The sequence below is a fragment of the Corylus avellana genome, chromosome 8, assembly GCF_965113065.1.
Source record: "Corylus avellana chromosome 8, dhCorAvel1.hap1.2, whole genome shotgun sequence".
Classification (NCBI taxonomy): Eukaryota; Viridiplantae; Streptophyta; class Magnoliopsida; order Fagales; family Betulaceae; genus Corylus; species Corylus avellana.
Window position 1 is genome coordinate 8,464,208 of NC_142497.1, and position 26,237 is coordinate 8,490,444.

The following is a 26,237-nucleotide window of genomic DNA, read 5'->3' on the forward strand; positions in this document are numbered from 1 at the left end:
TTTTGAAAAGAGCATGCCAAGGAGAAATGCTCCACACACTCCACCACCCTCATATCCCACATCAATAACATCCCCCCTGACAAACCATTAGACCCTTTAAACTTCCACCCCACATGTTGACCTCCCCAAAAACTATGAACCACCTCTTGGGAAATAACCTCCATCTTAGTCTCAATCAAACGCACTATATCTACATTCCACTCTTTCAATAGACCCCTAATACGCAATCTTTTTTTGAGGGCATTCAACCCTCTCACATTCCATGCTACGATGTTAAGCTTCATGATCCACCAATGCGCCTCTCACAATCCTTAAGCTCCTTAAATCCTGTTGGGGCTGGAACATAGGCAGAGATGCCTCCCAAATCAGAATCACCTTGCATTCTAGAAGCTTCAATAGAGTTGAACAAAAACTCCAACTCCCCTTTCTTCCCTTCATCAGTTATACCAATTTCAGGGCAAAATTTGAGACAATTATTAACTACCCAACTGGAAGAAATCATCCCTAGCCCTAAATCCTTCAACCCAATTGTTTTTGAGATACTTTCCTCTTCCATACCAGAACCAGGCCCAATGGGCTCCATTGCCGGCATACATTTCACTCCTTTCTTTCCATCAAGAATCTGCGGACTCATACTGCTTGCCTCCCCCCGACAAAACTCGTGGGAACAGCCCCCCTGCCATTCCTTTATTCCGACGAGATGGGATCTCCACCAGAAATTGAACTGTGCCCACGTCTGTACCTGCCCCAACATCTCCGGTCTCCATAGGACAAATCGGCAAGCTCTGAGGATTTTCTGGCGAAAATTGCGTCTCCGGCACCCTCTGGATTGATTCCGGCTTCAACCCCAAAATCCCTTTCCCCTGCCCACAAGCAGCAATCGAGCCTTCTAACAAGCCCACCAAAGCAGCATCCCATTTTTGCGGTCCAATCTTCCTCCTCCTATAAGTCAACAAATCCTTACCCTTGCCGGTAGACTGAGCCTCGATCGCCGGAATAGTAGAGACCTTGTTGCTTGGCTTCTCTCTAGCCATAGACCCGTCACAAACCCATGCAAAAGTGTCGAAGACCTCTGTGGGTATACCTCCTTCCGCTGATCCAACCCCCCCTTCCCTCAGATTGAACCTTCTCGGCCAGCAACGACGAGTTCTCCGACCGTGTCATGTGAGGTCTCAATCCTATCGAGTTTTTCTCAGCCTCCTCCCCGAATGCCACCTCAGCCGAGAGAAATACTTCTTTCGGTCCAACTCTACCTAGGCTACTGAAACAGCCCTCGCCTGAGCCCAGCATTCCTTTGGGCTTAAAAACCACTCTCTTTTTCACCTTCATCTTACTGTTGGGCTTCGTGCCTTTTCCCCCCAGCCCACACTTTTCCTTCCCTTTCCAAACAAAACTTCACTGGCCTATATCTTTCTTATCTCCCTGCCCAAGCCCGTCGCCCTCCATCTGCTTGATCACCTTGTCTAATTTTGTCAGCCCCACGTCACACTCCCCTTTCAGACGTCTCAACGTCTCCCTAACGTTGAGGAGCTCGAGACTTACAGCAAAGTAGGTCTGCCCAGCATGGTTCACCTCTCCCTCCCGTCCCTTCAAGTGTACAGAAGCTGACGTCGACACATTCTGCACTGCCGGCATTGAATAACAACTCGCCGAAACTCCTATCGACACCCCCACACGGCCTCCATTCTTCAAACTTTGCCTTCCAGACTCTACCGGACCTTTATCAGACCTCGCCGGCAAGGACAACTTCGTCGAGACCACCCCAGAAACACCGATAGCCTTTGCCGAATCATGGGTCTTCGACAAAATCAGCACTTTGTTGCCATATTCTTGAGCTTGCTGTTTCATGTGACCAGAATCACATTTCGGCCCCCTAGTCACCCTGACATTCGGTTCTCGGAAGGAATTGCAGCATTCCTTGGTTGACTTCACTGACACTCTCAGTGTCTTCGCGTAGCTCCTTCTTTCCTTCACCTCCTTATCTCTCTTTTCTTCCTTGAATACTCGGTGTTCACTGACCACACGAGACTCACAGAGAGACGAGTTAGCCACTCGTATTTCCTTGACGAAACGATCCCACCCAAACCCACGATGTCCTTCAGGAATGATGATCGAGCCACACCTCCTTCCATCAAATTCCTCCACCGTCAGAAAGCATCCATGCCTATTAGAGCATTTCTGAGCTATTATTCTAGGATACCCAGCTCTGGATTGATCCCAAAAAACTTCTGAATGATTCACTGCCACCAAATCCTCTCCTATTCGCACCATCCAAGCTAGCTCGTCCTTTTTCATGAAAATTGACCTTTTGAATCTATTACTCCTCTCAAAAATCCTTACCCCAGCTGCCCCCACCTTAATCAAAACCTCAAAATCCTTGGACTCCATTGACCACCTTCTCGAACCAGCCATGACACCGCCTAACACTAACACAAAACAGCTCTCACGCGCCCCCCACGCGCCGACACGGGCGAGAGAGAGAAGAGAAAGAGAAAAACTTTATATATTCTTCGAGTATAAATCAGAACTTAATAGAATTTCTAACATTGCAGTTTCAGTTCTGCTGCTACACAACTGCAGTAGTCAACACACTCTAAATCCCCAACCTCAAGAGGGAAACAAATGCAGCACAGATATGGAAGATGAAACAACAGATGCAGCAATAAATCAATTCCTCAGAGAGTAGCCTACTTTTTTTTTTTGATAAGTAAATGTAATATATAGCAAAAGCGCAAAGGGGCGCAACCCACTTACACGGGAGGTATAAATAGAGAGCGCCTAAGAGGGAGAGAAATGAAAAAGAAAATCAGAAAAGCTAATCTCTAAAGGAGCTAGCCAAGCGGCCGTCCAAGAGTAAAGAGTAAAGAGGAAAAAATGGGTCAATTCGTCTATAGTCCTAGTGGAATTATCAAAACATCTAGCATAAAAGAAAGGTCAATAGTCCTACTTATAAGGTGGGATTCTTTTCATAAAAGAAATTAGACAAAATGAAGTTACATGTCTGTGTGCACATATCAAATCACAACATGTATGTAACCAAACAGGGAAAAGTTAGGCTTTTAGAAGCAAATGTCATACAGTTCAGCAAATGAGTAGATATCAATGTTTATGACAAACCTCTGGACACATAGCAGATGAAAAACTCATCTCAGCATTAAAAAAATTACTAATTTGCCAACAACGTAGGTGTTTCTGGCTTCTCATAGACAAAGAGCATAAAAAACAACTATTCTTTAACTTTTAGAATCAACGAACATAATGCCAATCTAGCTAGCTATGAGAAGAGTTGACTGGCATTCTGAACTGCACTATTTCTTCCCTTTGGTTGAACTATCTAGGTCTCCCTCAGGGTGCTCCTTTCAAGTCAAAAGCTATTTGGAATGGGGTAGTGGAGAAAATGGAAAGAAGATTGGCTAGTTGGAAGAAGATCGATTTGTCTAGAGGTGGCCGCCTAACTCTTTATCAAGAGCACGCTTTCCAGCTTACCTACATACTTCTTGTCCCTTTTCCACCTACCCATTAGTATAGCTAGAAGATTGGAGCACATTCAAAAGAACTTTCTTTGGGATGGTTTTCATGGTAAGCGAAAGCTCCATCTAGTGAAATGGACATTTGTTTGCTTCCCGGTTCCTAGAGGGGCTGGGTGTGAAAAACTTCTTGTTGTTCAATAGAGCTTTACTGGGTAAATGACAACGAAGATTTGCTCAAGAAGAGAACTCCTTATGGAGACAAGTGATTGAGGAGAAGTATGGGATCCAGAGGGATGGATTTTTTAGGAAACTCGAGCGCCATATGGGGTGGGCCTTTGGAGGAATATTAAGAATGGTTGGGGGTGTTTCTCGAACTAGTCTCCTACAGAATAGAGGACGGATCTTGCCTTTGTTTATGGCAGGATATGTAGTGCGAAGAGGCAACTCTCAAGTCCCTATTCCCAGAACCATATTCTATAGCTCAAGACAAAGAGGCCTTAGTGACAGATTACATGGACTCTCCCAGCTCTTATGTTCATTGGAACCCGACTTTTCTTAAGGCAGTCCAAAATTGGGAGCCTGAATCCCTTGTTGCATTCCTCGATCTATTATGCTCTTTGAAAACCTACCTGAGAGAGATAGATAAAATCTTGTGGCCCCCAACTCAAAATCACAGGTTTCAAATGAAGAGTTATTACTTTGCAGTCTGGAGAGTCTCCCATTTTTCCTTTGAAGAGCATTTGGAAGGTGAAGGCTCCACCTCGTATTGCTTTCTTCACTTGGGCGACATCTTGGGATAAAATTCTTACTATTGATAACCTTCAGAGGCAGGGTCTTACCTTTGTCAACTAGTGTTGTCTTTATAAAAAGAGCGAGTAAACTGTAAACCACCTTCGCATTCATTTTAAGTTTACTAACGAGATACGGCACCTGGTTCTTATCTTATTTGCAGTCTTGTGGGTCATGCCTATCAATATTCTAGAGCTACTTCAATGTTGAAAGACCCAAGGGCGGAGACAATCCAAAGAGGCCATATGGAAAATCATCCCTACTTTACTTATGTGGAGCATCTGAAAAGAAAGAAATCAACATCTTTTCGAAGACCAGGAGTCTAACGCGCTACAACTAAAATCCTCCTTCTTGAGTTCCCTTTTAGATTGGGCAGTATCTTTTGATCCTAATTTCTCTTCCTCTTGTCTTGTAGATCTTGTTAACTATTTTGGGTTCATTTCATGAACCCATTCGCTAGTCAGCCTAAAAGCCAGCCCAAGGCTTCTGTTATGCCACAGACAGGCCGAAAGGACAAGGCCCTAGTTGTGGGTTCTGGGCCCAGCAGGTCGACGAAGTTTTATAGCAGGAAGGCAGTGAAGCCTAGTGGTCCTGGGCCATCGGGTCCTTCGTCTTCTTACTCAGAGTCTCGTTCTTTTACGAGCTTGACGCATCAAGCTATGCCGGTCCTTACGCTGACGGCAGAGGTGCCGAAGAAGGATACGTCGAGAGTTCAGGGGCCGAGGAAGGTAGTGTCGACAAGGGAAGGCCTCCGGGGAGCTGACAGAATGGAGGGGTCTTCTCCGGCGAGAGATTCTGAGGAATCACGGGATGGCCAGGGGGAGCTGACAGAATCGATGGGTCTTTTCAGGCGATCGATTCTGTGGAATTCACGGCCTCGGCGAAGCAGCAGAGCGACCCAGTCTTGGGTATTCTGGGTAAAGCGCCGATAGCTATCCTCACATGTGCCAGCAACGAGGGTACAACCAAATCTGTGCGGCCGGATATTTCGAGGTATACTGTTGATGATAGTGGGAAGCTGAAGAAGTCTATGAGCGGGAGGGGAATGGAAAAAGGGGAGAGAAGTGGTTCAGGTCAGTCAGACCCAGTCAAGCAGGGGCAACTAGAGCAGAAGTCTGATAAGGAGGGGTCTGATACTCAGGGAGAGCTATTTCCGGGGCTCGAGAAATGGTTTTTGCCGAGCGCAGGGCAAGAGATGGTGGGGAAGGATTTGGAGGAAGAAACAGTAGCTAGTCCAAAGCAGTTCGAGGAGAAGGAAGAGATTCCGCCGGGGCTTGAGAAGTGGGAGATGTCAGGCTTGAATCATTCTTAGAGGTCGATTGGGGATGTGGTCAGCGATCATGAGGAGAGTCCACCTCCTGTTTCAGATTCTTTAGCTGTGGTCCCCTTTGAAGCTCAGGAGCCGATTATGGTGGAATTTGTTACTGAATTCAGCAAGCTTGTGGGCGTCTCTTGTGACGGTGAAGATAGGAAGCTGTCGGAAGTTTTTGGGTTCATCATGGCTGAAACTGAGGGCAATGGTAAGGAAGAGGGAGAGGCAGTGGAAGAGGGAGTGGGTTTGGAAGCTCTTACGGTTAAGAAAGGTAAGCGAGAGCTCAACAATCTTAATTTTTCTATTAATTATGAGGGGCACAATGGAAGCTCTTCGAGGGTTAGAAGTAAGGGGAGGGGTTTTGGAGCTGTTAAATGAAGCCAAAGATTCTTTCCTGGAATGTAAGAGGGTTGAATGAAAGGGACAAAAGATTGAGGGTTAGAAGTCTTCTTAGAAGTTGGAAGGTGGATGTAGTGTGCTTCCAGGAGACTAAGGTGGCTCTCATTTCTAATAACTTTGTGAAGAGTTTATGGGGATGTCCTTATGTGGAGTGGTGCTATGTTCCGTCCAGAGCGGCCTCGGGAGGAATTCTGGTTATGTGGTATAGGAGGGTTGTTACGAAGGTTGAGGTTGCTATGGGCAGATTTGTGGCAGCATGTTCCTTTAGAAATGTTGATGACGGGTTTGAGTGGGCTTTTGGGGGGGTATATGGTCCAAACAAAGACAACATTAGACGTTATCTTTGGGAGGAGCTGGTGGGCCTTATGAGTTGGTGGGACATCCCTTGGTGTATTGGTGGGGATTTTAATGTCACTCTTCTTTCTAGTGAAAGGTCGGGGGGAGTTCATTCTCGATCCGCTATGAGGGAATTTGCAGATTTTATTTCGGAGCAGGAACTTATAGATCTTACATTAGCTGGGGGGGTTTCCACTTGGTCTAACAATCACTCTTGGTCAAGGCTAGATCGATTCCTTGTTTCTACTGATTGGGAAGTTCATTACCCGGGTGTGCGACAAAAAAGGATGCTTCGTGTTTGTTCGGATCATGCTCCTATTGTTCTTGATTGTAATTGTTTGATGGGAGGTAAGAGACCATTCAAGTTTGAAAATATGTGGCCCAAAGCAGAGGGATTTGTGGACAAAGTCAAAAGCTGGTGGGGCTCTTATCATTTCCTTGGCACTCCGAGTTTTATTTTGGCAAAAAAGATGCGAGCTCTTAAGGAGGATATTAAGAAATGGAATAACCAGGTTTTGGCAATGTGGAAGGGCACATCAAGGCTCGGATGGAGGAATTAAAAACTCTTGACAGGGTGGATGAAGAGAGAGGTTTATCCTTTAAAGATATTGAGAGGAAGGGGTCGCTAGCTAGAGAATTGGAGATCCTTCTGTTACAAGAGGAAATTAGTTGGAGGCAAAAATCTAGGGTCCGGTGGTTGAAAGAGGGAGATAAATGCACAAAATTTTTCCATAGGATGTCCAATGCAAATAGAAGACATAATACTATAGAGACGTTGATTGTGGATGGCTCAACAACTTCAGATCAAGCGGTTATTAGTGATCATGTTACTCACTTTTACGAGGCTTTCTTCAAAGAGAATCTCACTTGGAAACCGAGGCTAGATGACCTTGCTTTTGACATGTTGGATGTTGGGGAGGCTTCTAGGTTGGAGGCTCCATTTGAGGAAAAGGAGGTTTGGGAGGTGGTGAAAGGGATGGATAGGGATAAGGCCCCAGGTCCGAATGGCTTCTCTATGGCTTTCTTTCAGGATTGCTAGGATGTGATCAAGGGGGACATTATGGCGGTCTTTGCGGAGTTCCATGATCGAGGTAAATTTGAAAAAAGTCTTAATGCCACTTTCATATCCCTTATTCCGAAGTCTCATGGAGCAAATGATATAAAGGATTTTCGTCCGATTAGCCTTTTGGGAGGGACTTATAAGATTATTGCCAAGGTCTTGGCTAATAGGATGAAGAGAGTAATGAACAAGGTTATCTCTAAACCCCAGAATGCTTTTGTTAAAGGCAGGCAAATCCTGGACTCAATTCTCATCGCCAATGAGTGTCTGGATAGTCATATCAGATCAGGGGAACCTGGCTTGTTGTGCAAATTGGACATGGAAAAGGCCTATGATCATATGAATTGGAAGTTCCTTCTTTATCTTCTGAGAAGATGCGGTTTTGGAGAAAAATGGTGTTCCTGGATTGAGCATTGTATCTCGTCTGTGAGATTCTCGGTCTTGATTAATGGATCTTCGTCCGGCTTCTTTGATAGTTCACGTGGTGTAAGGCAAGGCGACCCTCTTTCTCCATTCCTGTTTGTTTTGGTCATGGAGGCCTTCAGCAGGTTGATTGATGCATCGATAAATAGGGGTCTCATTTCTGGGTTTTCAGTGGGGGCTAGAGAAGCGGATCAGGTTATCGTCTCTCACCTCCTCTTTGCTGATGATACTCTGGTATTTTGTGGGGCAGATCCTACTCAAGTAAGAAATATTGGTGCTCTTCTAGTTTGCTTTGAAGCTGTCTCAGGGTTAAAGGTAAACTTGGCCAAATCCGCTTTGGTCCTTGTAGGCACTATGGAAAATGCGGGCATGCTGGCTGGTATTTTGGGATGTGATACAGCTACTACGCCATTCAAGTATTTGGGTCTCCCCCTGGCGGCCTCGTTCAAGGTCAAGACCATATGGGAGGATGTGTTGGAAAAATATGTCAGAAGACTGGCCTCTTGGAAACGCTTGTATTTATCTAACGGGGGGGAGGATCACTCTCATTAAGAGCACCTTATCCAATCTTCCCACCTATTTTCTGTCTCTGTTTCCTATTCCAGCATCAGTGGCGAAGTGCATTGAGAAGATTCAACGCGATTTCTTAAGGGGTGGGATTGATGATGAGTTTAAGTTCCATCTGGTCAGTTGGGATAAGGTTTGTTATCTGATCAATGAGGGAGGTTTAGGCATACGGAATTTGCGGTTGATGAATCAAGCTTTATTGGGAAAATGGTTGTGGAGATTTGCTCATGAGAAAGAGGCTTGGTGGAGAAAGATCCTGGTGGCAAAGTATAGTGCGGTTTGGGGAGGTTGGTGCTCCAGGGTTCCCAGAGGATCGCATGGAGTAGGGTTTTGGAAGCACATTTGTAGGGGGTGGAGGTCGTTCCAAGACCACATTAGATTTGTCCCAGGTCGTGGGTCCAACATCAGGTTTTGGGAGGATATCTGGTGCAGTGACATGCCTCTCAGGGAGGTTTTTCCTGGACTTTTCAGCATTGCTACCAATAAGGATGCGTCTATTGCAGACAATAGGGAATGCTCAAATGGCTCTGCTCAGTGGAGTGTTTCCTTCACTCGCAGGGTACACGATTGGGAAGTGGAGGTTTTGGCTTCTTTTTACTCGCTATTGTATTCGCATCCAATTGGTGGGGAAGGGGAGGATAGAATAAGGTGGATCTATTCGCGGAAAGGCAATTTCGAAGTAAGATTTTTTTATAGGATCCTTGCATCTAAAGACCTCACTCCTTTCCCTTGGAAAAGTATTTGGCGCACCAAGGCTCCTTCGAAAGTGGCTTTTTTTGCTTGGACGGCCGCGCTTGGAAAAATTCTTACTTTGGACAATGTTCGGAAAAGGGGTATTGTGGCGATAAACCGTTGTTGCATGTGTGAATCAAATGGGGAGTCTATTGACCATCTCTTTCTACACTGTGGGGTGGCGCGCACCTTATGGAATGCCATTTTCACTCGGTTTGGCTTGTGTTGGGTTATGCCAGGCAACGTTAAGGAGATGTTCGATTCTTGGTGGATGGGTGGTAAAACTAGTAGTGCCGTTGTGTGGAAGATGGTCCCTCTTTGCCTCATGTGGTGCATTTGTAACGAGAGAAACACAAGAAATTTTGAGGACTCGGCTAGGAATTTAGAGGAGCTTATTCACTTTTTCTTGTACACCCTCTTCACTTGGACTGCTGGTTGGCTTGCGCCTATAGTGATTAGTTTCCAAGATTTTCTTATTAGATTTTCTTCCTCTCTTTCTTCTTCTTAGTCGCTCTCTTGTATACTCCCGGTGTACTAGGGTTGCGCCCCTCTGCGCCTTTGTTAAATATATCTTTACTTATCAAAAAAAAAAAAAACTATTTTGGATTTTCAACCCCATTGCAGTGATTGCTTCTCTTGTATACTTTACATGTACACAAGCTTTTCTTCTTCATCAATAAAGTATTATTCATTAAAAAAAATGCCAAACTAGCAAACATATAAAATTAAATAGATGAAAGATTTTAAAAATGCGTGAACACTTTCAACAATCATAAAAGACAATAAACAAATGAACAAATATGCTCATTGTACAATTAAGGTCGTTGAACAAACTCAACAACTTTAATTGGATTTACTATCTTGGCATGAATTCTGCAGTCTTAAATCGGATATTTAGAGTGGAAAAGATACATACTAGCAACTAACCTGCAATTCATATTGTTCAGCATGATATTTGTTATCGCCCTCAAGACGTTCAACTTCTACATACTTATCAAAAGAAGCATAAACATCCCGACAGCCTTTGACATCAAGCTGAAGATCTGTATACACATATAAAGAAGTTTGCACAAACACAGGAGAAGCAATAAAGCCCTTTTGCAGGCCTCTAAAATCTCAAATATGGGAGAAAATACCATAAAATGACTCCTTTCTAGTTGATTTGTAGTCCACATTAATGCATTCGATGTAGTTCATGTGATGCCCTTCAAATAACTTCTGAATTGTTCCCTCTACAACAGTTCCCTATGGACAAGTCAACAACAACCACACTTGTAAAAGAGCTTCACATCTGACTCTGAAGAGAAACCTGTCAAATTTTACCTTCATTTTGTCTTCAAGTTTTTCAGAGAGAACCCTATTAAGCTCTTGCACATCATGCTGCATAAAAGAATCATATGTGTCCCATCCAAAAGACTTGGTCAGTTCTTTTGTTGCAACACTGTTGTCACTGTACTGGAGCTTATAAAATAGGCTCTGCAAAGCCAAAGGAATGCTAGCAGATGGCAAATCATTTTCAGTTGTAGGCATATGGTACACAGCCTGCAATATAAAACCAAGATATTAACTTTTCATTTAGAACTCCAAGATAGACAGTTCCATGAGCTACAAGGAAAACAAAGCATGGGTGCTGACCTTCCTGAAGTAAGGAATATGGAACAGAGTTTGGAGAAGAGAGTTCATGTAACACGTTGCTCCTTGGTTCTTAAGCCCAACAAAACCTGTCTCCTTCTTTGAGTCATATGTCCAGTAGTCCACAACCCTACGAACTAGAACCTCAGCCTCAATTATGAGAGTATCATTCAGAAGATACCCTCTACTAGGATCATATAGTTCACTAAGAGGCATAAAGGATGTGAAACCCCAATCACTTTCTCGCGCATTGAACTGATGTTGTGTGTCTGAATCATGCAAATATAATGGAATTACAACACTATTTATGGGTACACCCAGCATCAAATTATGCAGCACTTTGTCAATATGGAAACAACAAAGACAGCATAGGATTTCAGGACTGGAATTTAATTATGATCAGAACAATTCCAATGTCAGCCTAAACCCTCAATGACTTCAGAATTTCCAAATCACATGTTCAAATCACCAAGTAGCAGAGACAAGCCAAAAGGTGAAACATGACCATGTTGAACATAATTCAGCTATCAACATGTTTACATGTTCAACGGGTTTCAGCCACCTACAATTTTCTTTTCGTATAACTTACTGTTGGACAAATATAGAAGAAAAAGAAATTCCCAAGACTAAAGTAACACAAACTTCAATTCCAAAAATAAAAACAGGGTTGAAGGGAACTCGGAGTTCTTTTTTTTATAGAAGTGAAGGGGAGTGGGAGTTCTACAATGGTTGTGTAATTCAATTGAGTCTCTGACAGTGGATGGCTCTACTACTTCAGATCAAGAGGTCATTAGTAACCATGTTATCCATTTTTACAAGTCTCTTTCCACAGAGAGTCTCAATTGGAGACCGAGGTTGGATGACCTAGACTTTGATATGTTGAATGTTGGTGAAGCCTCTAGGTTGGAAGCTACTTTTGAGGAGAGGGAGGTGTGAGAGGTGGTGAAAGGCATGAATAGGGACAAGGCTCTAGCCCGGATGGCTTTTCTATGGCTTTTTTCCAGGATTGCTGGGAGGTGATTAAGGGGGACATTATGGCAGTCTTTGCGGAGTTCCATGATAAAGTTAAATTTGAAAAAAACCTTAATGCTACGTTTATCTCTCTTATTCCGAAGACACATGGAGCTTCTGAAATTAAGGATTTTCGTCCAATTAGCCTTGTGGGAGGGATATATAAGATTGTTGCCAAGGTCTTAGCCAATAGAATGAAGAGAGTGACGGATAGGGTCATCTCTAAACCCCAGAATGCTTTTGTTAAAGGTAGACAAATCTTGGACTTAGTTCTCATCGCCAATAAATGTTTGGATAGTCGAATCAAATCTGGGGAACTCGGCTTGCTGTGCAAATTGGATATGGAAAAGGCCTATGATCATATGAATTGGAAGTTTCTGCTCTATATACTGAGAAAGTGCGGTTTTGGAGAGAAATGGTGTTCTTGGATTGAACATTGCATCTCGTCTATGCGATTCTCGGTCTTGATCAATGGATCATCTTCTGGTTTCTTTGATAGCTTGCGTGGGGTGAGACAAGGAGACCCTCTCTCTCCCTTCTTGTTTGTACTGGTCATGGAGGCATTTAGTAGGATGATCAATGCCTCGATAAACAAGGGACTCATCACTGGTTCTTTGTGGGAGGAAGAGAGTCGAATCGAGTTGTTGTCTCTCACCTTCTCTTTGTTGACGACACTCAGGTTTTTTGTGGGGCAAATCCTAATCAAGTTAGAAATATTGGCGCCTTACTTGTTTGTTTTGAAGCAGTTTCTAGGTTAAAGGTGAATTTGGCTAAATATATCTTGGTCCTTGTCAATAGTATGGATAATGTGGGCATCCTGGCTGGTATTTTGGGATGTGGAACGGCTTCTATGCCTTTGAAGTATTTGGGTCTCCCGCTGGGAGCCCCGTTCAAGGTCAAGGCCATTTAGGAAGACATGTTGGAGAAGTATGCTAAAAGGCTGGCCCCATGGAAACGTTTGTATTTGTCAAAGGGGGGGAGGATTACTCTCATCAAGAGTACCTTATCCAATCTCCCCACTTATTTTTTGTCTCTGTTTCCTATTCGTGCAACCGTGGTGAAGCGTATTGCGAAGATTCAACCTAATTTCTTTTGGGGTGAAATCAATGAAGAGTTCAAGTTCCATCTAGTCAACTAGAACAAGGTCTGCTCTCCGATCTCTGAGGGAGGTTTAGGAATCCGGAATTTGTGTTTGATGAATCAAGCTCTGTTGGGGAAATGGTTGGTGAGATTTGCTCATGAGAAAGAGGCTTGGTGGAGAAAGATCCCGGTAGCAAAGTATGGTGCGGTTTGGGGTGGTTGACGTTCTAGGGAACCCAGTGGTTCACATGGGGTGGGGTTATGGAAGTACATTTGCAAGGGGTGGAGGTCATTCCAATGCCACATTAGATTTGACCCCGGTCTTGGGTCGAATATCAGGTTTTGGGAGGATATCTAGTGCGGTGACACGTCTCTCAAAGATGCTTTTCCTGGACTTTTCAATATTGCTAGCAATAAGGATGCGTCTATTGCGGATAACAGGGAGTATTTAAATGGTTCTGTTCAGTGGAATGTTACCTTCATTCGTAAGGTTCATGATTGGGAAGTGGAGGTTTTGGCCTCATTTTACACACTCTTGTACTCGCATACGATGCGTGGGGAAGGGGAGGATAGGATGTGGTGGATCCCTTCACGTAAAGGAAAATTTGAGGTAAGAGCTTTTTACAGGATCCTTGCCTCTAAAGAATCCATCCCTTTCCCTTGGAAAAGTCTTTGGCGCACTAAGGTTCCTTCGAGAGTGGCTTTTTTTGCTTGGACAGCCGCGCATAGAAAGACTCTAACCTTGGATAATGTTCGGAAGAGAGGTATTGTTGTAATAAACCGATGTGGCATGTGTGAATCAGAAGGGGAGTCAGTTGATCATCTATTTCTTCATTGTGGGGTTGCGCGTATATTGTGGAATGCTATTTTCACTCGGTTTGGCTTGTGTTGGGTTATGCCTGGTAAAGTCAAAGAGTTGTTCGCTACTTGGTGGGCGGGTGGCAAATCCCGTTGTGCCATCGTGTGAAAGATGGTTCCTCTTTGCTTCATGTGGTGCATCTGGAATGAGAGAAATGCTAGATGTTTTGAGGACTCGTCTAGGAACATTGAGGACCTTATTCACTTCTTCTTGTACACCATTTTCACTCGGACTGTTGGCTGGCTAACGCTCTTAGTGATCAGCTTCCCTGATCTTCTTTTTATGTTCTCTTCTTCTTTTTCTTCTCCTTAGTTGCTCTCCTGTATACCCCCTGTGTAATAGGGTTGCGCCCCTTTGCGCTTTTGATATATACAACATTACTTATCAAAAAACAAAAAAGTAAAATTTATGAGTGAAGTATATATATGGTTTGCTATGTCCTTAACATCTCTCAACTCTATTTTTCCCCTAAAATTGGCCATGATGACATTACATAACTAATGTGTCAAATCCACATCATCCACTCATGCAAAGGCAACATTGCCTTCTGTTCACACATAAATTTTCAGCCACAGACAAACATCTTAGATAGGTGCTATGTTCCTTCAATTGGGACTTCGGGTGGTATTTTGCTCATGTGGGACAAGAGGGTTGTTGCGAAGGTAAATGTTGCTTTCGAGAGATATATGGCAGCCTGCTCCTAAAAAAATGTTGATGCTGGTCTTGTTTGGGCTTTTACGGGGATGTATGGGCCTAATAGAATCAATCCCAGGCGTCTTCTTTGGGAGGAGCTGGCAGGGGTTATGAGTTGCTGGGATATGCCTTGGTGTATTGGTGGGGATTTCAATGTCACTCTTTATCCTAGTGAAAGGTCGAGGGGAGCTCATTCTCGGTCTGTAATGAGGGATTTTGGGGAGTTCATTTCAGAGCAGGACCTTATGGACCTCCCCTTAGTTGGAGGGATCTCAACTTGGTCTAATAATCGTTCTTGGTCTAGGCTTGATCGTTTTCTCATTTCTCCAGATTGGGAAGCTCGTTATCCGGACTTGCGACAAAAGAGGATGCTTCGGGTATGCTCCAATCATGCTCCTATTATTTTGGACTGTAACTTATCTTCGGGAGGCAAAAGACCATTCAAATTTGAGAATATGTGACTCAAAGTGGAGGGTTTTGTGGTTAAAGTTCATAGCTGGTGGGACTCGTATCAATTTCTTGGTACTCCGAGCTTCATTCTTTCTAAAAAGCTGCAACCTCTGAAGTGGGACATTAAAAGATGGAATGTTCAAGAGTTTGGCAATGTGGGCGCATCTATTAAGGCTCGTATGGATGATCTCAAAGCTCTTGATAGGGTGGAGGAAGAGAGAGGCTTATCTACTGAAGAGATTGAGAGGAAAAGGTTGCTTGCTAGAGAGTTAGAATCCTCTCTCTTACAAGAAGAAATTAGCTGGAGGAAAAAATCTAAGATCCGTTGATTGAAAGAGGGTGATAAGTGTACGAAATTTTTCCATCGGATTGCTAATGCTAACAGAAGACAGAATTCTATTGAGTCTTTGAATATTAATGGCACTACTACTTCTAATCAAAAGGCTATTAGTAATCATATTACCCTTTTCATGAGTCGCTCTTTATGGAGACCGAGGTTGGATAATCTTCATTTCGACATGTTTGATGTTGTTGAGACCTCCAGCCAATAAGCTCCTTTCGAGGAAAGGGAGGTGTGGGAGGTGGTTAAAAGACTGGACAGGGACAAGACTTCAGGCCTGGATGGCTTTTCTAGTTTTCTATGGCTTTTTTCCAGGACTATTGGGATGCGATCAAGTTGGACATTTTGGCTGTTTTTGCGAAGTTCCATGATCAAGGTAAATTTGAAAAAAGTCTAAATGCTAAGTTTATTTCTCTTATTCCGAAGACTCATGGTGCTACCGAAATGAAGGACTTTCGTCCGATCAGCCTTGTGGGGGGGTACCTATAAGATTATTGCTAAGGTTTTAGCCAATAAAATGAGGAGAGTTATGGATCGGGTCATCTCCAATCCGCAGAATGCCTTCATCAAAGGTAGACATATTTTAGATTCGGTCCTCATTGCCAATGAATGCCTGGACAGCCGAATCAGATATGGGGAACCCGGCCTTTTGTGTAAGTTGGACATGGAAAAGGCTTATGATCATATGAACTGGAAGTTTTTACTCTACTTGTTGAGAAGGGGCGGTTTTGGTGAGAAATGGTGCTCATGGATTGAGCATTGTATCTCGTCTGTGCGGTTCTCGGTTTTGATCAATGGTTCTTCTCCCGGCTTCTTTGAGAGCTCGCGTGGGGTGAGACAAAGCGACCCTCTTTTGCCCTTCTTGTTTATCATGGTCATGGAGGCGTTCAGCAGGATGATTAATGCTTCTATTAATACGGGGTTCATCAATGGTTTCTACGTGGGAGCTAGAGAGTCTGACCGAGTAACTGTATCTCACCTTCTTTTTGCTGATGATACGCTGATTTTTTGTGGAGCTGTTCCTGACCAAATTAGATTATTAAAGCCTTTCTTATTGACTTCGAGGCTATTTCTGGGTTAAAAGTAAATCGAAGGCCAAATCTATTTTGGTCCCTGTCGGAGGTACAGATGTGGTGGGTGATTTGGCTGGTATTCTGGGATTTGGTACTAGTCTGTTGCCTTTGAAGTATTTGGGTCTTCCGCTAGGGGCCTCGTTCAAGCTTTTGGCTATTTGGGAAGACATTTTGGAGAAGATCGCTAGAAGGTTGACCCCTTGGAAACGTTTGTATTTGTCCAAGGGGGCTAGGCTCACCCTTATCAAGAGCACCTTATCCAATCTCCCTACCTATTTTCTATCTCTTTTTCCTATCCCTGCTACTGTGGCGAATCGCATTGAGAAGCTTCAACAGGAATTTTTTATGGGGTGGGCTCAATGATGAGTCCAAGTTCCACTTGGTCAGTTGGCACGATGTTTACTCTCCGATTTTTGGGGGTGGTTTAGGGATCCGGAGTTTGCGTTTATTTAATCAAGCTCTTTTGGGAAAATGGTTGTGAAGATTTGCTCATGAGGAAGAGGCTTGGTGGAGAAGAATCTTGGTGGTGAAGTATGGTGTGTCTTGGGGCAGTTGGCGTTCTAAAGATCCCCATGGTTCGCATGGGGTGAGGTTATGGCAACACATTTGCAGGGGTTGGAGGTCGTATCAATGTCACTTTAGATTTGATCTTGACTTGGGGTCGAAAGTTAATTTTGGGAGGATACTTGGTGTGGTGAGATGTCCCTCAAGGATGCTTATCCCGGACTTTTCAATATTGCTAATAAGGATGCTTCCATTGCGGATATCAAGGAGTGTTTAAATGGTACTGTTCTTTGGAATGTTACCTTCACTCGTAGAGTTCATGATTGGGAGGTGGAGGTCTTAGCCTCTCTATTCTCACTCTTGTATTCGCTCTCGATGCGTGGGGAAGGGGAGGATCGGATGTGGTGGATCCCTTCAAGAAAAGAGAAGTTTGAAGTTCACTCTTTTTACAGGAAGCTTGCTCTTAAAGACCCCAACCATTTCCCTTGGAAAAATATTTGGCACACCAAGGTTCCCTCGAGAGTGGCTTTATTTGCATGGTCGGCCGCCCTTGGAAAATCTCTTACCTTGGATAATGTTCAGAAGAGAGGTATTGTTGTGATTAACCGATGTTGCATGTGTGAATCAAAAGGGGAGTCTGTGTATCATCTCTTTCTTCATTGTGGGGTTGCGCGCACTTCGTGGGATGTTATCTTTTCTCGGTTCAACATGTGTTGGGTTATGCCTAGAAGCGTCAAGGAGATGTTTGCTAGCTGGTGGTCAGGCGGAAAATCCCGTAGTGCTATGGTGTGGAATTGTCTATTGTGGTGCCTATGGAAGGAAAGGAATGCTAGATGTTTTGAGGATTTGTCAAAGAATCTTGAGGACCTTGTTCATTTCTTTTTGTACACACTTTTCACTTGGACTGCAGGCTGGCTTGCACCCTTAGTGATCAATTTTCCTGATTTTCTTTTTATGTTCTCTTCTTTTTTCTCCCCTTCTTAGTCGCTTTCTTGTATACTTTCTGTGTACTTAGGTTGCGCCCCTTTGCGTTCTTTTAATGCATCATTACTTATCAAAAAAGAAGTCATTTACACTGTAAAAGTAAAACTTGTTCTTTTAAACTCAACAAACAGTTTAAGACCAGAGGAATAAAAATATAGGGGCTTTAAAAACCTCACTGCTTCAGCAAGCAATGTTTTGAATCCATGGATCCCAAACAGAGGATCCAAACAATCATCTAACACTCCCAAAAGAGGACCCACCCTCAACAATAAAAACAAAAAGCAATGAACTTAACTATTTACTCAAGCAAAAATTAATCTTGTTATTCCATATCAACCCATACAATAAAGCATATAGCTTGAGCTGATGCAAGAAGAAACAGGAACATTGTAATAAACATAACAGAAACTGGTGTATGCCCGTAGACTCATTTAAATAACATCATTGGAATGCGATTACGCAAGTTCAAGCATATTATATATTTTTATTGTAATCAAAGATAATAACAGAATACTAAAGAACATAGTAGCAATTTGTTTCACATTTACTTTGGCTCACAATCTTTGAGCCCTCGCTCTATTCTAAAAGTTTTAATTTCAATTGGCTAGGGAGCTTTAGTCTAACAGGAATAACTCCAACTACCATACAAAAGTTCCTGTCTAAATTCTAGCATACAAATGACATATTAAGCCAGCTCAGGGTGTGAAAAGGAAAGAGAAAATAGTTGGCTCCAACCTAAAATTCCAACCCAGAATTATTTTAGGTTGCTAATAAGAATTTTTACTTCCCTGTATAAGAGTTCTTCTATACGTAGATTCCATGAATCTTCTTTGTGTTATAGCATAGATGATGCCAAAGGAAATAAAGAATTAGGTTTACACATGAATGCTTCTGCTTTTTGATAAGTAATGTTATGCATATCAAAATACGCGGAGGGGCGCAACTCTTGTACACATAAAGCATACAAGAAAACGCTTTAAAAAAACAAAAAACAAAAAGAGAAACGCCAAGACACCCACAACATAACCCTATTTTTTTATAAATAAATCATTTCATTGAAAGGCGCAAAGGACCGCAACCCTAGTACACGCGCCATATAAAAATAAAATAAAAACCCCACTAAAGGCGAAAAGAAAAACAAAATTCCACAAATTGAGATAAAGTAGAAAAATAGGAAATATTAAAAGCCCCAGTCCAATTGAAAAGGGATTTGACCAAAATGTTTTTGAGCTCATCCTGCGACTTTTCATGGTCTTCAAAACATCTTGCATTCCGCTCTCTTCATATGGTCCACATCAAGCACAACAAGCCTTGTCTCCACACATCCATAACTGAATGATTACCCCCCTGACCTCTTCAACCAGCTAACATATCTAACACCCTTTCAGGCATACCCATGTGACTTCAAAAAGAGTAAAGATTGCACTCCACAAGTCTCATGCCACTTCATAGTGAAGAAGAAGATGATCTATAGATTCTTTGCTCCACTTACACAATAGAATCCTAAACCCCAAAGAAACCCTACACCCTCAAAATAATCCTGCCTTTACCTCGGCTAAAGCCACTGCCTCTAGCATCAAAGTTAATAGAGCATTCCAAATTTTTAAACTCCCTCTTCCCGTTTGGTTTAGAAGCAGAACCTCCATCCATCTTCAAGAAACGACCCTCTTCAGTAGCAGAAGACAGCTCCAGTAGCCTTTTCTCATCACCCCCAAATGACAACCCCATAGAGGGAGCGGCTCCCATCACCCCCAATTAGGTTTACACATAAAGCTTAAGGAAATCTTTCCTCGAATACCAAGAGTAAAGGGGTTTTCAGCACTGCTTCAAACTCTCTCTCTCCACCCCCTCCTTGGAGCCACTCACTTATGATTAAAAAAGAAAAACAAACAAACAAAGCACAGATTTTCAATGACTATCCAAAAACCCTTGCTGACAAAACAATGCATGCATCTTAGTCAATCCTTCGAATATGAGGATATGATGTGTTGCTTGAGTTCTAGAATAGATTATATCTGTATCCAAACGCTAACAACCATCCCCCCCCCCCCCCCCCCTCCCCCAGCAATGAAACTCAAAGAAAGAATATAAATCAAAAGGGGGTACCTTTTCTGACTGAGTATTTGTTATGAATTTGATTTACAATGCACAAGCTAAACTGTGCATATCTACTCCACCCATATGGCAAACTTGCTGAATCCGCAACATCCAAATACATAGACAAATGGTCCACATTGTTTCCCTTTGGGAAAATAAGCACACGCCTGCCCAAGCAAAGCAAAGATAAGATGAGTGATAGCTGGTAATACACACAGACTGCATGTGAACATATACACACATTTATGCATTAATATGCATACACACACACACGCAGAGATATAGCACACACAATAGTGGAAAGAAACCAACATTACCATTTATAACCTCCAACACTAAATATGTCCGAATAGAGCTTCTTAGTATTCAGCCTAAAAAAGTTGTCAATTCTCCACGTAAACCTCGATGATGGAGGATCCTCCACTGGCTGGTTCTCCACGGTACTAACAGTTTCAGGTTGTGTGACGACTAGTGATTTGCAAAGGGAAACAAAAACATGCCCAAAAAAATCAATATCGTAGCACTCCAGCAAGTAATTGAAAACTAAATGTACTGTGAGCATAAGCTAAACTAAACCCAGCAGTACATCTCAGCAGGGTAACATTCATACATATTGTTCGAATAAAATTGAAAAGTACTTTTCTTGCATTGGATAGAGAAATATTGCTCTCACTTTTGCTCACAAAAGCAAGAAGGATACACCAAAAATGCAATCCAGAAAGGGCTTTAGTTCTCCCCCAGTCCCAAATGACAAAAATCTAGCACACTAACAACCGATTCTCACTAACTTTCCAACATTCTCTTGGCAACCAAACAACGCGTAAACAAGATCCCATTATTATTAACCAATTCAGTTGGATCAACAAGACCGACAAATATAACGAAAGAAAAAAATCAAGTATAGTATTGAATTGCACTAAGACAGAAATCAAAAGAAAGACAAGAACTAAACCATCCATGGGTTGGTGATTATTCTCAGCCAAATCCGAGTGCGGCACGAGCATCTCCTCGTCCTCTTGTTGCTGTAAACGGAGCATAAAAATCAGTCATTTCGCCATTTCGGATCCACCAGAACCCAAGAATACAAGCATCAATGCGATATATTAGCGTAATCGTACTGAATTGAAAGCAAATGCCCCAGATTACCCCAACCCCAACCAAACCAAAAACTCAATCAAAGATATCAAATGTTCATAAACTACAAGAAAAATCAAGATGATCAGTGAGATTGAACCCAACGAGTAAGGGCATTGAACTGAGATTGCTCAGACACAGAGAGTCGCCTACACAAATACACAGAGAGAGAGTGGGGACGTACATCAATGGGGGCAGGAGTCATGACGGTCATGGTTGAAGAAGGGAATTACACTTTCTTTTGTAGCGAAGGAAAACAGCATTCCCTCAGAGAGAGAGGGAGAGAGAAAGTACGGAGAGAAATGGGTGCAAGAGAGTGCGAAGCAAAGGGAGATCACCAGAAGGCGGTCGAGAGAGGGAGAAGAAAGGTCTTGGACGAAGGGTAGTTTCGGGATTTCGGGTCTTGCCCAAGCGAAGGTAGACCGGGTACACAAGAAATGGAAGAAGATGTTATTCGTAAATCGTTCGTACCCAATTTGTATAGCAAGATATTTTATTATTTTCCCCCAATTCACCCCCGAATTGCCCATTTTCAATGGTGTTTGATTCGATTATCAATAGTATAATCTCAATTTTATAAGGGTTAAAATGTCTTTTTGGTACTCGAGTTCTAATGAAGTTTTTTTCTTTTTTAATATATTTTATTTTATATCATAAATAGTACTTCGTTTTTTTTTTTTTAACATGTTCACAAAAGAAAATAGAATGGGAGATTCGAACTAATGACCACCGCTTTATTAAATATGGTCCACCACTTTATAGGTAAATACAAATAGAGTACTTTCGTCCAACTTTTGTCAATGAAGCGGTAATGACCACCGCTTTATTAAGTGTGATCCACCACTTTATAGGTAAATACAAAAGATAGTACTTTCGTCCAACTTTTGTCAATGAAACTAACAAATTTTCAGAGAGGTATTAAAAATCCTAGCTGTCTCTTTTCTCTCTAGCCACCAGAGAGAAAAATGAAACCCTTCTGCCACTTAGGGGAGGAGGGTTAGCCGTTTGGCTGCCTCCCTCCTCCCCTCATCCTCTTTGCTCCGGTGCTAGTTATTTACCTGATGCCGTACCCCCGATGCCTCCTCTCTTCCCCTTCCTTGCCGCTTCTTTCCCCTTATGTCTTTCTCTATTTTTGCCCCTTCCCTGCCACTTTTCTTCCCTCGCCTTCATTTTCTGCAACAGGCTCCTTGGCCTTGTTTTGGCTCTTTGTAGATTCGGATTTTATCTGTGCTCGCTACCAACCTGTGTTGCCGCTTCGCTGCCCGCTATTAGTGTTTTCTTTCATGCATCCCCACCGCATTGAGCTCCCATACCCCTTACGCGGCGGTTTTCGGCCTGCATGGGTCTGGCTCCATTCGGGCTACCGTCTTCCCACTTTGTGCTATTTTTCCGTGTGTGTTTTTTTCTTGTTTTGGTGGTTCCTTGTTTTTTTTTTTCGTTTTTTTCTTTTTCTTTTTCTTGTTCGTGGTTGTTTTCAGATCCTGCTTTACCGATCTTCTCTGCGCTTGTTAACCGCCCACCGTCCACCGTTGGGCCTTTCGATGAGTCCCCGCCGCAATGAGCTTCCAACGCCCCTTCGGTTTTTTGTTCTCGACGTGTGCGTGATCAAAGTGTGTTATTTATTTCCTGTTCTGTTGCTTCTTTAAGATGTATTTGTGTTTTGGCGTTTTTTTTTTCAATGTATTGTTCAATTTCCCTATTTTGTTAGGCTTGTAATAAGGGTCTTTCCTCTCTCACTTGATCTATGTCGCCTTCGGGTTAATTAGTTTTGGTCCAGACCTTTGGGTTGTGGATGTAATCATTATCCTAACCTTTGGGTCGAGGAGGAAGAGTTTCGGCATGAAAATCTTTCCGCTTTTAAGGTCGATGAATAATTGCTATGCATTTTGGTTGAATCTGTCTATCACGGATCTAGTACTGAATCTGATTTTAGTCATGGGTTAGCGGATTGGTCTCGAATCTTGTACTAAACTTGGTAATCTTGTAGTTTTATGTTATGGTTGCTTCAGAGCTTTGCTCTGTGATGTAAGAACGTTATACCCGTGGTATTATTAAATGAAATGTTATGTTTTTCTAAAAAAAAAAAAAAAAAAAGAAGAAAAAAACTAACAAATTTTCACATTCAACCAATCAAAACCTATCACATGGTCATATGTTCCATTATAAAAGAAAAACTTAAAACTTACAAATTATAAAAACATACTTAAAACTTAAAAATTATATAACCATTCAAAACTTTAAAAAACAAACAAACAATCTTACATAGTTCAAACTTCCCTAATTCTTATATTCTTTCATGCGATTTATTGCTTAATTTTACGAGCTTGAGCATGCAACGATGATTTTGACTCTACCTCTAAATAGGGGTGCAAAGGCGGGCGGTAAAAAACCGCCCGCTAACCGCTATAACCGCCTAACCGTCTAACCGTCTAACCGCATTAACCGCTAACCGCCTAACTGCTAACCGCTATAACCGCCTTGCGGTTAGCGGTTATTGGGTCTACTAACCATAACCGCTAACCGCTTTTTTATATAATAAATTTTTATAATTATAATTATAAAAATATTTATACATATAACATAATCACTTGATCATTAAATCACAATTTTTTTTAAAAAATAATTAAATCACAATTTGAGTATTAATATATTATCACTATAATTTATATGATTATATCATATAATCACTTGATCTTTAAATCACAATTTTTTTTAAAAAATAATTAAATCACAATTTGAGTATTAATATATCATCACTATAATTGATATGATTATATCATATGAGATTGATCATTAAATCATTTGATTATATAATAACAAATTATACATATATAATATGACATAACTCATAAGTATACCAATTCAAACTAATACAACAATTAAATATCTAGAGACTTATTTCTAATGTATGTTATAAACTTATAAGTCTATATAAGTCTACATATGTATATGAATAATATAAATGTATAATATCAATACTTAATCATATGATTTAATGACAATTCAAATACTTTATTCAAGACTTAAAGTGAATCATATTATTAATGCACAATGATGATATGATTCGTATAATATCAAATTAAGTAATTGACATTGGATTAAACAATGACCAATGTGTTACTTATAAACACAATTTAAGTATTAATGTATTATCATTATAATTTTAGTAATTTATATATTATCACTATAATTGATATGATTATATCACATGATGACTTGATCATTAAATCATATGATTATATAATAATAAATAATACATATATAATATGACATAACTCATAAGTCATAAGTTTACAAGTTAATCATATGATTCATGTACAATGATAATCACAATTGATTCAATTGAATTAAACAATATATTACTTATAACTACAAGTGTACAATTTAATTAAAGCATTATTAGATACTTTAGGAATTTAGGATTTAGGAGTTTGAACATTACCATTTACCATTAGATATTAAGTTCAATTCAAAGAAAAAAGATTATAAGTAAAAATGATAAGAATTTAAATAATTAACCGGTTATGATTTAATATTTAAGGAAATTTTTTTAAAGTACAAGTAAATGTAAATTTTGGGTCAAATATTTTTGATTTTTCAATATGGACTCTTTTTATAGCAATTGGGCCCAAGAGGATATTAAAAATACAAGAAAAAAACAAATGAGGGTAAAAAAAAGCCCCCAAAAAAAAGCCCAAAAAGCCCAATTTTAAAAAAGCGGTTAGCGGGCGGTTATCTATTTCGCTAACCACTAACCGCTAGCGGTTGTGGTTAGTAAAATCTACTAACTGCTAAGGCGGTTACGGTTAGCGGTTATTGCCACTAACCGCTAACCGTAACCGCCTTTGCACCCCTACTGCTCTAAAGTCTTTTGTGTCTGTTAGAGTTTGTTTGAAACATAAATGAATCAAACTTAACATATAATTTAACACGGTAATAAGTGCAAGCTTGACTTGTGCTCAAAATATAATTAAACAAGTTGAGCGTGATCATTCAATACTCGACTTTGTTCAATTACAACCCTAATATAACAAAATTAAGTAAATGTTAATGATAACCAACAATGATACGTACGTTGAATTTTTTTTTTTTTTTTGTTTTAAATGTGTACGTTCAATTAAATAACGAGGATTGAATGGTGGTCTAATATGAATGTTGTTTTATATTTTTCAATAATTTTTATAAAATAATTTTAGATAAAGTAATATAAACGCAGCCCAGTTAAGGAGAAAGCCCGGATTAGACAAAACACAAAAAGTTAACATGCAAAACACGAACAACAATTAAAATACCACATAAAAAAAAAAAAATTAAAATACAAATATAAGGAAATTAACAACCCATGGATATTGCAAATAATAGCCAGTACGATCAAGTTATATGGTACACCAAGAAGAACCCAACAAAAGTAGTCTCGGACTCGGACGATTTTCCAATTCCATCCAACCCTAAAATAAAAAGAAACAAATACAAATAAATAAATGTATAAAAAATAATTTAAAACAATAATTAATGAATAAAGCTTTATTTGTTTTGACGCAAACCAAATCATATTTTTATATAAAAAAGAAAAAAAAAAATTGCTTGCGTTTGATTCATACAGAAAATGAGCAATGTCAAACAATGACCGGTAACTTCCGGCAACCTTCTTTGTTCGTCTGGTATTTGAGAATAAAAAACTTAAACTTAAAAAATGGTTTATGAAATTTAAAAATGGAAATAGTGTTTCAAAACTAAATAAACTTTTTTATTAAACTAAAAATAAGCTTGCACGAAACACTAAAAAATACAAAAAATGTTTTTAAAAAAGTATTTTTACGTCTAAATAGAGCACAAATGGTAATAAGATTACCTGATTTTCTAAGATAACATAGAATTAGATCCCTTAACCAGTTTTGCGTACAAAAGAGAGCCTCACGGCTCCATCTGGTTTTCTCTCAAAGCTCAATGTCGTTTGAGACTTATCCGACGGTCCCTCTGATTTTCTCTCAAAGCTCAATGTCGTTTGAGACTTATCCAGTGGTCCGCATCTACAGAGGAATGTTTTGCAGGCATTTAAATGGCCAATCATCGACGATGTGCCATGTCGTTTAGAATGGCAATGATAAACCTTGGAGCAATAATTACACGTGGCTTTAGGATCGCTGGCATCACAACCGTCCATTATAGTAAAATGATCCCACACTTTTGAAGTCTTGCGCTTATTATAGGGAGCAGGGATAGCTGACTTACGGGGAGCATTTGTATGTTTGGGTTTCTCAACCAATGGGGAAAGTGGCTCATCTTCTTTTA

General features: G+C 41.0%; 1 protein-coding gene across 2 annotated transcripts in view; it reads right to left on the bottom strand.

The window, feature by feature from the left end:
- LOC132162866 (ubiquitin C-terminal hydrolase 12) overlaps positions 1–21,374 on the bottom strand; it is a 69,257-nt gene extending 47,883 nt beyond the window's left edge. For both annotated transcript variants that reach the window (XM_088519298.1, XM_088519297.1), the window contains exons 1-8: positions 21,130–21,374; positions 20,764–20,833; positions 20,129–20,279; positions 19,821–19,978; positions 10,724–10,989; positions 10,412–10,630; positions 10,225–10,333; positions 10,016–10,131 (exon numbers count right to left, since the gene is read on the bottom strand). In XM_088519298.1, coding sequence (XP_088375424.1) covers positions 10,016–10,131; positions 10,225–10,333; positions 10,412–10,630; positions 10,724–10,989; positions 19,821–19,978; positions 20,129–20,279; positions 20,764–20,833; positions 21,130–21,159 — 1,119 coding nt within the window. In that variant the 5' untranslated portion in view covers positions 21,160–21,374. The remainder of the gene's footprint in view (positions 1–10,015; positions 10,132–10,224; positions 10,334–10,411; positions 10,631–10,723; positions 10,990–19,820; positions 19,979–20,128; positions 20,280–20,763; positions 20,834–21,129) is intronic.
- Between the last annotated feature and the right edge of the window lie 4,863 nt (positions 21,375–26,237).